The following is a 13,835-nucleotide window of genomic DNA, read 5'->3' as shown; positions in this document are numbered from 1 at the left end:
TATTTTGTTAGTAGGTCAAATCAAACCAGAACATCCATGGTACATCCACATACTATATTTTCCTAACAATTCCCGAGCATTTTCCATCAAGTCTTGTTCAACTCCTTGTTTTTGCACAATCTTTTGAACCACACCAACCAATTCACCCTGCAATTCATGCATTACCATTCTCTGAAGCGAATTCAGGGCGATATTGTATGAAAGGGGCTCCTCAGGTGGGCTGCGATAGTACACTGCGTTAATCCCTGCAGCGGTCAAGCGATCGTGAAATTTTAGGTCAGAGAGCTTTGATGATTTCAGAGTTTTCTGTTTCTCTTTGGCTTGAATCTCTTCAGGGATATGAGATGGTGCTGTGTAGGTATATGGTAACAAAGTCTGTGGAGGGTCTGGAATCAGTGGAGGAGGAACCGCCCTGGGAGGAGGTGGCATTGGTGTATAGTCTGACATTTGTGGCTCAGGTGAAATCTGTGGATAGTAATATTGTGGCATCTGCGGATGGTAGGGCATCGGTGGACGGGTTGAGAAGTATGGAGCGTATGGCGTCTGTGGAGAGGCTCTTCTTCGATCAGATTCGTATAGTCTTGCATTCCAGAGGTCGTCAGAATAGTAGTCTTCAGCCCGCCTGTCACGAGAACGCCTCGGACGACTTGTCGAGCCCATAGAATCATGGGAGCTGTTTGATCCTGTTTCAGAAAGTTCATCGCTAACAGAACTAGCTTCGGTTCTTTGATTTAGAGATTCATTTTTCTCCTCGACGATCTGAGAGGCTTGGTCATTCGATAGTATGTCCTCGGACTTGAAACCTGTAGCTCCAGGCTCATGGGAGTTATTTGACCCAGAGCCAGGTAGTTGATGGCTGGAAGAGCTAGTTTCGACTTTTTTTCCCTTCGATTTACTATTATCTTGAATGATCAGAATGTGCTTCTCACGCGATCTGACGTCCTCGGATGTTGGCCTCTCGGTTTTGGGCTCTGTCCGATCATTTGGGCTGTAAAATATAGACTCCTCCTCCAATGTTTCCCTTTGAAAGGAGTGTAAATTGTACTTCCTTGCACGGCGGTCTTGATCATATCGACGGGGTGCTCGGGGCTCAGGTGGAAATGGCGGGCGGTATTGGCGGTGGTAATTATCGTAGTTGTAGGGCTCACGCCTTGAGATTCCCACAATATGATTGCCCCGGAGGATATCATGGATCCCATAGCGTGCTCCTTGACTAAAGAAAAGCCCATTTAAGTCATCTAATTTCACCTCACATTCCTTCGCAGTCGACGTCGAAGGACGCTCAGGTGGCTTAGCGCTGACCCATGGAAGAAGACCTTCCTCCAAGTCTGAAAGCTTAGTCCCAGTAGGTATTCTGGGCATTTTGGTAGAGAACAGCTTGGAGCTCAAGGAAGGAATGAGGAGTTAAGTGCACCTGGGTGTGATAAATAATCTTGAATGATGGAAGCTCTGCCATTATCCGTAGGAGCTGACATGCTCGGTACTTATCTTGGGCCTGATGCATCAGAATGAGGGGCAAAGAGACACTTGGAATCCTTGGAGTAGCTGAAAGACCTACTGCTCTCTTGCATGAAACAAATTATCATTGGCCACGTCATACTAGAATGTGGAGTATGCAGCATGAACTGGCGAATAGGGCCGCCACAGTTGCTATTCAGCCCAAACGAAAGGTTGCAAGTCCCCTGATGTTCAGGGTTGTTGATTTTGTCCATGATAATAACATGTAGCTCATTGGCAAAGTATTTGCATTCTGCGTCAAGATAATCCCCAAGTGCTGGAGGTTCATCCATTCTTATGAACTTGAACCATGTAGGAGTTAGATGTATACAGAGGTTCCGTGCTGACAGACTCACCCAAATATTCAAATCTTCTTACCCCAGCTTTGATCCTGTTACAATAGCCCACTTTTATTGTAAGAAGAAAAACTTCTAATTTGCGTTGTATCATATTTGTCCCCTGAATAGCTTCAATATGATACTTCCCTATTTAGGAAAGTGGATTATATCCAATTCTGCCATTCTATACCGCCCAACGTCATTCTCCGCGGGTAAAGAAATACAACAGCTCATATTGGTCCCTCCACTGGCCATATCACGATTCACAATTCACAATTCACAATCATGATGCGCCCTCGAATCCCTACCGGTATCTGTGGTCGCTGTTTAATGCGGAGCAGACTATTCTCAACAACAACTACCCAAGCAGAGCAATTCAAAAATGCAGCGTCTCTCCCGGATACCGGCTATGCTCGACTGACAAATCGAGGTCTCATCTCCATCACCGGTGTCGATAGCGCGACTTTCCTCCAAGGCCTGATCACGCAGAACATGCTAGTAGCCAATGACCCTAAAAAGTCAATTCGACGCACAGGTGCATACACAGCCTTTCTGAACTCCCAAGGCCGTATCCTACACGATGCATTCATCTATCCAGTTCCATCTGCGGAGAACAACGAATGGTTGGTCGAGGTGGATAAGAACCAAGTACCGATTTTATTGAAGCACCTGAAAAAACACAAGCTGCGTGCGAAGCTCAAGTTACGTGCGCTGGAGGATGAGGAACGTACCGTGTGGTCATCATGGAAGGACCACTCGCAGCCAAGGTGGGCCGCCTATAACCTTGAAACGGAATCGGCGTCGACATCTCCTTTCTCGTCTTCCTCGGAAATTATCGGATGCATTGATACTCGCGCTCCGGGCTTTGGTGCTCGCATTATCACGCCAGGATCAGAGGGTCTACGCACACATTTCCCGGACGAATCACAACTTACAGGTGAAGAGGTTGGGCTGGATGCGTATACGGTGCGAAGAATGCTGAATGGTGTTCCTGAGGGCCAGTCAGAGATTATTACTGAGTCGGCCTTGCCGATGGAATGCAATATGGATATGGCGCGTGCGATCGATTTCCGGAAGGGTTGTTATGTTGGACAGGAGCTGACGATCCGCACACATCATACTGGTGTGGTGCGCAAGCGCATCCTGCCGGTTCAACTGTACACCGAGAATTTGGATCCTGCTGCTGCCCCTGTTTATGATCCTTCCGCGGAACTTTCTTTGCCTCCCGTTGGTTCAAATATTATGGTGGCTGGTGGTCGTCGGGGTCGAAGCACTGGAAAATTCTTGAACGGCGTGGGAAATATTGGTCTTGCGTTGTGTCGGTTGGAAATGATGACGGATATCACACTGAGTGGCGAGGAGACACAGTACACCCCTGATAAGGAGTTCAAGGTCTCTTGGACCACAGAGCCGGAGCAGCCGGCCGAAGTGAAGATGCAGGCTTTCGTTCCTTCTTGGGTTAGAGAACATATTCAGTCGGGAGGAGTGCAGAAAGCAGCAAAGCGCCCTGTGGATCCTGTTGGTGAGCGGGCACGGGAGTTTCTTGAGCAACTGGAGGAGGAGCGGGCACAGCGAGGGGAGTACTAGACTCATGTTGTCATGCATCTGTGTACCTAATCAACCTGTATATTATCATGTACCATTATGTTCTGTAAGCTGGTCTTGCCATTTGTTTGGTCATTGACATGTCTTCAAAAGTTGAGATCCAGTCCATTTCCATCACTACTAGTAGGAGTATCTCCACATTCAATTTGGACCATTGACTCGGATGTACTTGAAACCATCTACAGTTTGAACTACTAGTAATGCTTACAGCATACTGAATCCCGCAAATTCTAGATGCGTATATATGTATGCCAGTAACGGCTGGGTATCTTGAAACGAGCTAAAAGTACAAATGGGAATGTCATACAGCAGATGCCATCCGGATGCCATCAAGACCCATTGGTCTGTTTCAAAGCCTCGGCATCTGCAGCTTCATCTTCTCGGGCTAGCTCTTCTTCTAGAGCTTTACGTTCCTTTTCGCGCTGAGCAGCATTCATCCTCATCTGCACTTGCTCTTGCCAGGTGAAACTAGGGCCATTTGCAGGCTTCGCTGACGCGCCCGATGACGAATCCATAGAAGTAGCTGCGGAAGCAAATGAGCCAAATGATGGCGCCTTTCCAGATCCAGACTTGAGGACCGAGCTCGCAGCTGAAAAGCTGAACTTTGGAGCTGTAGATGGTTTGGGTGTATCCTTGGTGGTAGTGTATGGGGCGGTTTCCGTTGAAGCAGCTGGCGCTGGGCTGAAAGTAGTTGGCCCCAGGTCCGGTCCCTTGCCGGACGCCCAAATCACAGACTCAATAAGAGACCAGTCATCACCAGCTTGGCGAATCATCTTCTCACTATCCAGCACAGCCGCATGAGCGCTCACGATGGACTCGTAAACAAGGACCCCAGTCGCAATTGTGACCTTTCCCTTCTTGCCCTCCACGCGCTTCCTTTTGTCCTTCAAGATAAAAGCGCCCTCAATCTTCCCAAATCGTACAAACATTCCCTTCAACCAATCGACATCCAGATCCTGTCCTCGACCCTCGCGCTCCCAGAGCACCTTTACCGAGCGGTCCAGTTCATCCACATTCTTCTCTTGAGACCGATCAACCACCTGAGCACTCCGATCCGCAGCCTTGCGCGCCTCCTCTTCCTCCCGCTCCAGAGCTCTCAGCTCCTCATCCCGCTCGCGCTGTAATTTCTCCGCCGCTTCTCGTCGTCTCCGTCGTCCATCTTCGGCACAGCGCTCCATCTCCGCTGCGAGTTTCGCATCCGCATCCTTACTAGCAGCCCATGACCTTTTCACACCACGTAATTTCTCTGCGCCTTCTCGTTCGCGTCGTTCGAGATCTTCGACCATTTGTCGTCGTGCAGAATCGAGTTGATCTCTCTCGCGCTGCTTACGCAGCCGAGCCTCCCGTGTATTATCATAGAGTTGTTTGAGTTCGGTATTTGAGAGGATATCATTTGCGATTTGTAGATTATGGAACTTGTCAATATCTGCTTGAGTTGGGTTGGCAATTTTATCGGGGTGGTATTTTAGTGCGGTGCGACGGTATGCGCGGCGGATCTCGGACTCGGTGGCGGCTGGGGAGATATCGAGGAGGGCATAGAAGTCTTGATCTGAGGCGGCATGCGCCTTAAGGTCGTCTGTTGACATTATGGCGGTGATGAGGGGATGGAGGAGTTGAAGTTGGTAGGATTGAATGGAAATTTGACATTCAAGTTCAACATGCGGCTCGGGCTTGGCCTGAGGATCCACTCTGGACTATGGAACTATATCTGTGGCGTAACTGAGTTGCATTCCTGTTGAAGGATAATTTAAGCACAACTACTGGAAATAAATATTGGATTTTGATACTGAAGTGGAAAGTCATACCCTGGGCAAAAATAATTACAGACAGCGTAAATAACAGACGGGCTTTGCATGAATTCAGATTAATTTAGAACAACAAGCCTATGCCTCTTGTTTAGGTATGAGACCAAAGCAAGATCTGGATGGAAGACTTCCAAAATTGTCCGGATCAGACGATACTGTTCAGTTAAAATCATAATAGGTGCTGGGCATTGGAGAAATAACATGCTATTTATCAAGTCAACCAACCTTGGCACATGACTTCCCCTTGGCACTACCATTTCATTCTATTCATTTACCAACCCCAACTCACCTGGGCATCTGCAAAGTATGGCATCCCAAGAAGAGAAAATTCAGCTTCAATCTCCAAATAAATTTCATTTGGCTTTTGCTTTGGCAATTGTGAAGCTGAAACCACCCAACAAAGAGCTCAAGGGTGAGTAGTATCGCTAGATGATTCCCAGTTCCAGGCTATACGAAGAAACCTAACAAAATTCATAGACTACATCCTGGAAATACGGAAATTCATTCGCAGCAACATGCAGATTGCCTCTCCTGGCAAGTTCTTCGACAGCGTCGCCTTCTGGCAAAAGGCATACAAAGACTCGGAGGCAGAACAGACCAAGCTTCTCAACAAAATCTTCGAATTGGAGCAACGAACCCAGGGACTTCGTTCTAAGATCAAAGAGGGCCAGACTGTACTGCATGGTGATTCTCAGTCGATGAAAAGGAAAACTTCCCCTTCGGAATCTGGGAAAAGTTCAGTGGCGACGCGGAAGAGAGCACAACTGTGCGATTCAAAAATACAACAGCAAAAGTTGAAGGATAATGAGAGCAGCGACGAGTCTGACACTTCTGAGAATGAAAATGGTTTGTGTCTAATAAAAATCGAGCCTTTTTGGCGTCAATGGGGTGATAATGCTAACTCCGAGTCACCGATAGCCCCAAAGCTCATGCGGCAAATATACACTGTGCAGCGTGCCCTACAGAAGAAACAAAACTACAAGACTCTTACAACAGATGCAGTCACTCTGTGTAAACTAGCAGAGTTTGAAATTATTGGCACGATTATTCGACTGAATGAGCATGAGCCTCAACCGAAAACTTCTCACAATCACCGGGCTATTTTGAAAAATGTGGATCTACTCAGTGCCACTAAAGCTGTTGCGCTTGCTTTTAATCTAGCTCAGCAAGCACTGCGCAAGATTGTGGGATGCAAAGATGAAAAGAACTGCAAAGGACAACTTATCTATTATCTTGTGTGTTTGTTCGAGTCAACAATGGGTTCTCTGACTCGATATTGTGAGACGGTGTCATCATATGCTGAGATGACAAGCCCTGTATCTCAAGGGACATCAAACTCCAACAAAGGCTCATCACAGAAACATAGAAGAGTCCATAGCAAGAAAGTTCCGCTCATTTTAAAGACAAGAAGTCCGAAGATTCAAAATGACGTCGCTCCGCAACTCGTTGACCTATTGGTCACAATGTTCCGGTCTCTTGACACGAAACAGAATGAAGATCAAGAAGTTATGGAAGGAATGCTGTTCATTACAATCGACCGAGTCGGAAAAATCCTCGCACTTGTGACTTTCAATAATCACAAGCCACCTTCTGATATTTGTCCTGGCTTAAGCCCACCACAGGGATTAACGGCTATGAATGAGGAGGGACTGACAGTGCAAAGCGTACAGTTCGAAGCTAAGCATTTGATTGCATTCTTGAATCGAGTTCTTGATTCCTCGACCCTTGGAGCGAGTCGAGTGCAGTTGGAGTTCTTTCAAAAAATGAAACAACGTTTTCAGAAGACACTGCTCCAGGCAGTCTTTGGCACTGGTGATCCGTTGTTCAAAGATGGCTTGATTCGTCCTACGACTCCCCTTCTCTGAGTGCCGGTGGCCGAATGTCGACTCGACAGGATTTCTCTGACTGGTTCACCGAAGAACTATGGCGTCTCGTTGGCTGGGATTTGTTGAATTCTGTTACACAGCCTTAGAGGCGGGCTGAGCTCCTGTACGCATTTTGATGTGTTTTTTATGACCAAAAGCCTTTGGCCTGATAATTAGATATTATTATATTGGGTTGTATAACGACCCGGAAGGTATGAGATAAAAAACCGAAAAGGGAAGTGTATTTTTTTTATCCAAATACTACTGCTTATTCCAATCCCAGTCGGAGAACACGATTAGCATTACCTCCCAGAACCATGCCAATGGAATCCGCTTTCTCATCTCCAAAGCAACTGCGAATAGCCCGGTAATTTGTAGTAACACTAGGCCATTTCTCATCCTCATCATGCAAAGGTGGGAAGAATGGATGATCAGTGCCTTCTAGACGTTAGCGCAAGACTTCTCATCAAATTAAAAACCAGAACACTCAAGAAGAATGAATATCTTACCAAACATCAAACGATCATGACTACCAGCCACAACAGCCGCCTGTAACCCAGCCGAGCCATAAATCACCGCATCCAGGAAGATATTTGTCTGCAGAACCTCCCAAATACTCCGCTGGGGACCAGGAGTATCGCCGCCATTAGCAATAAACTTTCTCTCATGCAAAATGCAACTCTCAATTCTGCCCGCAAGGAATGGCAATGTCCCACCAGAATGAGCTAACAAAACCTGAAGCTTCGTGAAGCGATCAAAAACACCACTCAGAAGCATTCGCGTCACAGCAATTGTAGTCTCAAGTGGGAATCCCAGCGCAAGTGGTAGAACATGTCCATAGCGATTAATCACCTCAGGACCACCAAATGCCTCATCTGGAAGACCATAGTGCGGATGCAAGAAAAGAACTAGCTGTGTCTCTTTTAGCGCTCTCCAGATCGGATCAAGGTCAGGATCATCAAGTCCTTTGCCCAGTCCTGAGGTGCCCATGATCACACCGCGGATATGAGGTAGAGTAGTTAATCTTTTGATTTCGCCGACAACAATCTCTGACGGCGCGCTTAGTGGTAAAGCACCGAAAGCGAAAAGAGACTTGCTCTCTTTATTCTTGTTCACGCCCGCGCAGGTCGATTCAAGATCATCGTTTATTCGCTCGGCCCATGTTTGGGCTTCGTCGCTAGGTACGAAGTCGAGCCATGGGTTTGCAAGGGAGATGACACTGCAATTTATACCGTGTTTCTCCATAAATGTGAGCTTCACATTGATGTCAGAGTAGGATGTGTCGACAGGTCGACCTCTCTGGTCGAGAGGTGTTGCGGGGTCATCGTCTGAAGAGAGGATGATTAGACGGGGTTCAGAACCGTCGGTGGGATCGTGAATGTAGGGTACTGTTTTGCGAGCGCGGAGCATCGCCATATACGAGGGTGGGTATACATGAGTGTGTATGTCGACAATGAGTTGAGACATGATGAATAATTGGAGAAGAGGATAATACCAGTGTGGCAGGATGAACTTGAATTGGGGTGCTTTAATAGAGGGAGATAAGACCTGCAGATGCGGGGGTTGCAGGTCCGTGATAACGCTCAAATGTTGGAGATGATCTTCATTTTTCTCTGGAAAAGGTAACCATGATAAAGGTTACATTTGATTCTATCTAGATATTCTCATCTGGAATTTTGATTGGCTTTAGTCTTAATCTTCAAGATACTGGACATGGTAGATTGAATCCATTGATACCAAGCATCATTACGTTTTTAATTCTTAACGGATCTCCGTTATCATAGTAGTCTTCTAGATCTAGACCCGATCTATTCCGTAGAACAATAGACCTTCCAATGTTTCTGTAATATGTAGTATTATGTTGATATAGTCATGCTCTTAAGGATGAAGAAAAGTAGACTATATAGACGTACCCAGGTATTTTTCTACTTGAGTTGTAGTGGGGTTTGAAGCTTCCTCACTACCTGAATACTACCTAGGTAGAGACCATAACATAGCACTTGAGATTTACTAATAGAGTAGATTTTTCTTTTATTTATTCTATCTAAATATGAGTTTATGTCTCACTGTAGCTATCTCTTCTCCTCCAGGTAATCATGTAGATAACCCTGTAGGTACTTACATACAAAGAGGTGTAGCCTATGACTTACCTGTAGATGCTACTGACTCGGACTGAGCCCTGTACTTAAGTATGTGAAAATTTCTATCTGAGAGGATGTAGACACATCTGGCCAAGTACTTGCGTGCTGAGGACATACATTTCCCAATTTCAAATGCTCGCTGCTTCACTGGCAGTACTGCGCGAAGCGCGGCGTGAGGACTTAGACTAAGAACTTGGGACCTCGGGAGGATACGAGAAATGCCGGTCGGTCTGCCACTTACTGGCATACAAATTACATCGCTCTTGATGGAAAGGATTGGATAGCAAGAGACAGTTTGCCAGTGTCTTCAGCGTATCATACTTCATTGGTGATAATATGGGAAGGATAAGTACAGCAAGAGGAAGTCATCTTCCCCATTTCCTCATAGAATCATAGCCACACTAGTAGTCTTAATCTTAGTCGTACGTCAGAATATGTCACACATAGTCAATAAGTTGAAGACGATGAATGAATACTCACTCATAAGCGACCAGAATATTTAAATCTGCGAGCCGGCCAAAGTGATGGGTTGCACGTTGGTGAAGTTGGGAATATCACCAAAGACCTCGGCGTTCTCAGGGTCCTTTGAGGCCACCTTCCAGCCTTCTTCACCCTCGAACTCCAGCTTGCAGGCGATCAAGTATTTAGAGGGAGTACCATCCATGGAGTGTGTGTATTTGATGACCTTCCAGCCGAGCAATCCATACTTCTTCCATTTGGAATCCACTAGTGGCATGTGGGTTTGCAGGTAGTAAGACTCATTGAATTGAATACCCTCCTCATTGGGGTACATAACTGCAAGGTGGTAAACCATGATGGGTGATTTGGAGGTGCTGGATATGTTGGTATTGCGAGATGTGAAGATGATGACAGAAAGAAAACACCGAGATGAGGGGCATTTTGTACCTGAATTCGGCTGGGTTACTCAATTATGTCACCGAGCGGGTTTGTTGATCCCCGCCAAAAGCTGGCATTTGAACCACCAGTTGACCTTCAAATTGGATTTTATCTGCACATGTGTTTATTGACTAAAGGGAAAATCAATATCTGAGAGAACGAAAGACTTCAGAAATGTTCGATATCTTTATCTGAGAGACAAACAAGTGGCTAACTGCTTCACAGTCCGAATCCCTCATAACATGGCCATTTCCCAGGTGAATGCTGCCCTTTAAACCGAGAAACTCGGTTGAACGTTCATTCAGAATCTGGAGTATCTCAAATTCTGTATCTGGTACAAACTTGAACCATGTTCTTATTTCAAGTTACTATGTGGGAACTTGAAGGGTCGTGCATAGGTACCCACACCCGATTATCCACTAGGTACTATACAGATGGATCGACCACTGGCAGGTATCTTCATAGATGACACATCTAAAGTGACAGTTTTATCGACCATATACCCCAATTGACTTGAAATTCTACTAAATTCTTCAGTGCTTTATCCAGACCCATTTCAATCTCTAAATAAAGTGCTGCGCAGTAAGAAGAGGATGGAGGTATGGTGATTAATCGGAATGCTAGTAACCTTGTACTAGATCGCTCAATAGAGATTACCACTACCTAGTAGTGCGAGGATTATCTATGATAGAGTAATAGTTAAGGTCTTTGTATCGGCCTCTTATAAACTAGATCCAGCTAAAGGAGTTTATTTGCCACACAACTTGAACGAGGTTAAGATGTCCACTGGTCCGAGCACTCATGCAGACCTTATCTCCACATTCTTATCTCTTGCTTTCCCCTCTTTGTTCTTTTACTTTCTCCAACTTGACATATCCAAACTCACTTGGAAGTTGCTTTTTCATTTATTCTCATTTCCCTTTCAAAAGTGCCACCGAACTCAAATCTCACTTTCAGAATGGCCAGCGTTGCCCCAGACCTTCCATCGGCCTCGACCGCTGTGGAGAAAGATGACTTGGTGATACCTGTAATACTCCCCCAATATTCCCCCATTTTTTGGTCAACCTCTTTGGAACAATATGCTGATTTCACTCGTTGCAGCTCATCGACTTTGGTCCTTTCTTCTCAGGAACACCCTCTGATAAGCATGCAGTCGCCCTGTCCATAACCAACGCATTCAAGACATCAGGCTTTCTGTATCTCAAAGAACATGGTATTCCACCGTCAGTCGTCTCTCGAGTCTTTGCCTCATCGGCTCGTTTTTTCAATCGACCCCAGTCCCAGAAGGACGGATTGGGTTGGACAACCCCACAGTCCAACCGCGGTTACATTGCAGCTGGACGGGAGAAGCTCGCCCCCCTCGAGGAAACAGAGGGTATCAGCACAATGCGGGGAACTGTACCTGATCTAAAAGAGACAATGGAGATTGGCCGTGAGGGTCTTGAAGAGCTTCCTAATCGTTGGCCCGACCACCTTGATAAGGAAGGTCAAGATTTCAAGGAAACAATGCTTGCGTTTTTTGAACGATGTAAAGACTTGCATCGTCAAATAATGAGTGCAATTGCGTTAGGCATGAATCTACCAGAGCACTTTTTTGACGAATTCGTTAACGAGGGCGATAACAATCTGCGCTTGCTCCATTATCCTCCTGTTCGGAAGGAAATCTTCAAAGATAATCCTAATCAGGTTCGGGCAGGTGAGCATAGTGACTATGGCTCAGTTACATTACTTTTCCAAGACCGGCACGGTGGGTTGCAGGTGCGAAGTCCCAGAGGAACTTTTGTTGATGCCACGCCTATCGCCGATACCATTGTTGTTAATGCTGGGGATCTACTCGCTCGCTGGTCCAATGATACCATTCGAAGTACGCGGCATCGAGTAATCCAACCACCCATCCCTGCCGAAAAAGGAGACAGACGAGTCCGATACATACCCATCCCGGTACAGTATTGCTTATTTTTGCAACCCCAACAATAATAAATTGATCGAAGCACTGCCGGGGACTTACGGGGAAGAAACCCACACCTCCAAGAAATATGCCGATATCACCGCGGGGGACTATCTGGTTTCGCGATTGACTGCAACTATCTAGTTTAGGGTCTCTGAGACCTCGATATCAATGTTTATCAAGTGTCGTTTATTCTGAATCAATATTGGCTTTAGCTGCTATTCTGACAGTTGATCGCCATCTTCAATCTCAACTCTCCGCTATAAAAACTACCTACTATGTCCCAAGGTTGACTATCACAGTGCCTGTAAGCCATTCGGACATTTGAGTTCTCTTCCCTCTTGAATCGAACTATGTGGCCGGACTTGTGAATAAACAACCCCCAATAATTCCCTAGAGCTGTCAGACAAGATACATACTAGTAGTCAATTTGAACACGCTCATCTATATGAGCCATGGATAAGCTTCGACGTCATTGCCGAGACCACCCGGAATACGCGAACTGCTCCAGGCTGCGACGCGCTAAATAGCAATAAGGGTCTAAAGAATGGCCATGAAGACTGTTGAGCATTGATCCTAAGTGATATCCACTGATAGCAGACCGCTAGCACGCAGTGAGAGATTGAAGTTTTTGAAGATAATTGTTCCAGATAGTAGTCATTATTCGGTTGAACCCAGTGTAAGGAGTTTATTTACATCACTGGCACTTCGTGAGATAGGCTGCTTTTATGTACATGATCCGCAGCGGACATTTGGAGTTTTCGAGTTCAAGTTTCATCATGATTAATCCCCTCGTGAGACTCGACCAAATATCAATTCACCAAAAAAGTACCCCACAAGCACAGCGAAGAAGAAGCCAACATTCATCGTCATAACCGCAATCATTCTGAAGGTCATGTTAGTAACGTCGCACACCTTTTCTTCCCGCTTTCAGGTGAAACTTGACACTCACAATAGGTATGCAATTCCTTGGTGTATCATACGCAAGGCTGCTCGGGGTAAATTGACCGATAGTCTCCATGCTTGTACCAAGTCTTTTTGCGTAGGCTGGTCCTGACCTCCATTGATGAGAATCGAGTATCTCGCATTTTTAGCAGCCCAGAAGGCATCGAGCTTGGCAAGTGAAGCGGCAGAGGCTCGCCATATGATGGCTAGGAAGAAGAGAAAAAGCCAAGTTCCAACGTATCCGGCGGTCGTAGTTGGCATCCAGGCTTGAGAGAATAACATTGCACTGAGGTTGTTGGTGTTGAAGACCATATCTGTTGAACTCATGTCGGAGGTGGATGACATGGCCATACTGGAAGTAGTGGTAGTCGCTGTTGACATATCCATAGTGAGGAAAGGGAGCGTTGATTGCTCAAGTGTAATGTAAACACGAAATGATCAAACTGTTTAACTACCAGTTCAGGTGGTGGGTGGATTTTAGAATGGATGGGGGATACCCGAGAATGAGATCATCCCTTGCGGAACTGAGGCAGAAGTAATAACCCGACACACGTGGGAGAGGAAAGAAAATGAGGGGTAGATACGGGAATATAGATAGATTTAGAAACATCAATTGGTTCAAATAAGGAAGAAGTCATGATATTATAGTAATTATTCTAAGCGATTGGGAGAGTGAAACCAAGTGATTAGTAGTACGGGATAAGTGGTTGGTCAAGGCCGAAAAAACTCTCGCAAATGTGCTCAAGGCTAAACCCAATTCGGTAATTTGCTCAAGGCTTATTAAGAATCAAGCT

General features: G+C 45.9%; 8 protein-coding genes across 8 annotated transcripts; 3 read left to right on the top strand and 5 right to left on the bottom strand.

Annotated features, from left to right (window-relative positions):
• Positions 1 to 15: 15 nt before the first annotated feature.
• N7483_010435 (uncharacterized protein) lies at positions 16 to 1,362 on the bottom strand (the record flags this gene model as incomplete). The annotated part of the gene is made up of 1 exon (XM_057093862.1): positions 16 to 1,362. The coding sequence occupies one exon, from the start codon at positions 1,360 to 1,362 to the stop codon at positions 16 to 18; it is 1,347 nt and encodes a 448-aa protein (XP_056939833.1).
• Positions 1,363 to 2,120: 758 nt separating this feature from the next.
• On the top strand, positions 2,121 to 3,422 carry N7483_010434 (YgfZ/GcvT domain-containing protein; the record flags this gene model as incomplete). Its single annotated transcript, XM_057093861.1, has 1 exon — positions 2,121 to 3,422. One exon carries the CDS (start codon positions 2,121 to 2,123, stop codon positions 3,420 to 3,422), a length of 1,302 nt encoding a protein of 433 aa, XP_056939832.1.
• A 347-nt stretch (positions 3,423 to 3,769) lies between these two features.
• Positions 3,770 to 5,026, bottom strand: N7483_010433 (putative cell cycle control protein (Cwf23); the record flags this gene model as incomplete). Its single annotated transcript, XM_057093860.1, has 1 exon — positions 3,770 to 5,026. The coding sequence occupies one exon, from the start codon at positions 5,024 to 5,026 to the stop codon at positions 3,770 to 3,772; it is 1,257 nt and encodes a 418-aa protein (XP_056939831.1).
• A 525-nt stretch (positions 5,027 to 5,551) lies between these two features.
• Positions 5,552 to 7,110, top strand: N7483_010432 (uncharacterized protein; the record flags this gene model as incomplete). Its single annotated transcript, XM_057093859.1, has 3 exons — positions 5,552 to 5,657; positions 5,723 to 6,091; positions 6,164 to 7,110. 3 exons carry the CDS (start codon positions 5,552 to 5,554, stop codon positions 7,108 to 7,110), a joined length of 1,422 nt encoding a protein of 473 aa, XP_056939830.1.
• A 268-nt stretch (positions 7,111 to 7,378) lies between these two features.
• N7483_010431 (amidohydrolase family protein) lies at positions 7,379 to 8,577 on the bottom strand (the record flags this gene model as incomplete). The annotated part of the gene is made up of 2 exons (XM_057093858.1): positions 7,379 to 7,551; positions 7,620 to 8,577. The coding sequence occupies 2 exons, from the start codon at positions 8,575 to 8,577 to the stop codon at positions 7,379 to 7,381; spliced, it is 1,131 nt and encodes a 376-aa protein (XP_056939829.1).
• Positions 8,578 to 9,750: 1,173 nt separating this feature from the next.
• Positions 9,751 to 10,065, bottom strand: N7483_010430 (uncharacterized protein; the record flags this gene model as incomplete). Its single annotated transcript, XM_057093857.1, has 1 exon — positions 9,751 to 10,065. One exon carries the CDS (start codon positions 10,063 to 10,065, stop codon positions 9,751 to 9,753), a length of 315 nt encoding a protein of 104 aa, XP_056939828.1.
• A 1,041-nt stretch (positions 10,066 to 11,106) lies between these two features.
• Positions 11,107 to 12,240, top strand: N7483_010429 (isopenicillin N synthase family dioxygenase; the record flags this gene model as incomplete). The annotated part of the gene is made up of 3 exons (XM_057093856.1): positions 11,107 to 11,175; positions 11,250 to 12,012; positions 12,065 to 12,240. The coding sequence occupies 3 exons, from the start codon at positions 11,107 to 11,109 to the stop codon at positions 12,238 to 12,240; spliced, it is 1,008 nt and encodes a 335-aa protein (XP_056939827.1).
• Positions 12,241 to 12,879: 639 nt separating this feature from the next.
• On the bottom strand, positions 12,880 to 13,428 carry N7483_010428 (copper transporter family protein; the record flags this gene model as incomplete). Its single annotated transcript, XM_057093855.1, has 2 exons — positions 12,880 to 12,982; positions 13,049 to 13,428. The coding sequence occupies 2 exons, from the start codon at positions 13,426 to 13,428 to the stop codon at positions 12,880 to 12,882; spliced, it is 483 nt and encodes a 160-aa protein (XP_056939826.1).
• Between the last annotated feature and the right edge of the window lie 407 nt (positions 13,429 to 13,835).

Source organism: Penicillium malachiteum, assembly GCF_028827825.1.
Source record: "Penicillium malachiteum strain IBT 17515 chromosome Unknown utg000005l:1.0-9002435.0:326005.0-9005861.0, whole genome shotgun sequence".
Taxonomy (NCBI): Eukaryota; Fungi; Ascomycota; class Eurotiomycetes; order Eurotiales; family Aspergillaceae; genus Penicillium; species Penicillium malachiteum.
Note: the sequence above shows the minus strand (reverse complement) of the source record. Positions and strands in the feature narration are given on the sequence as shown.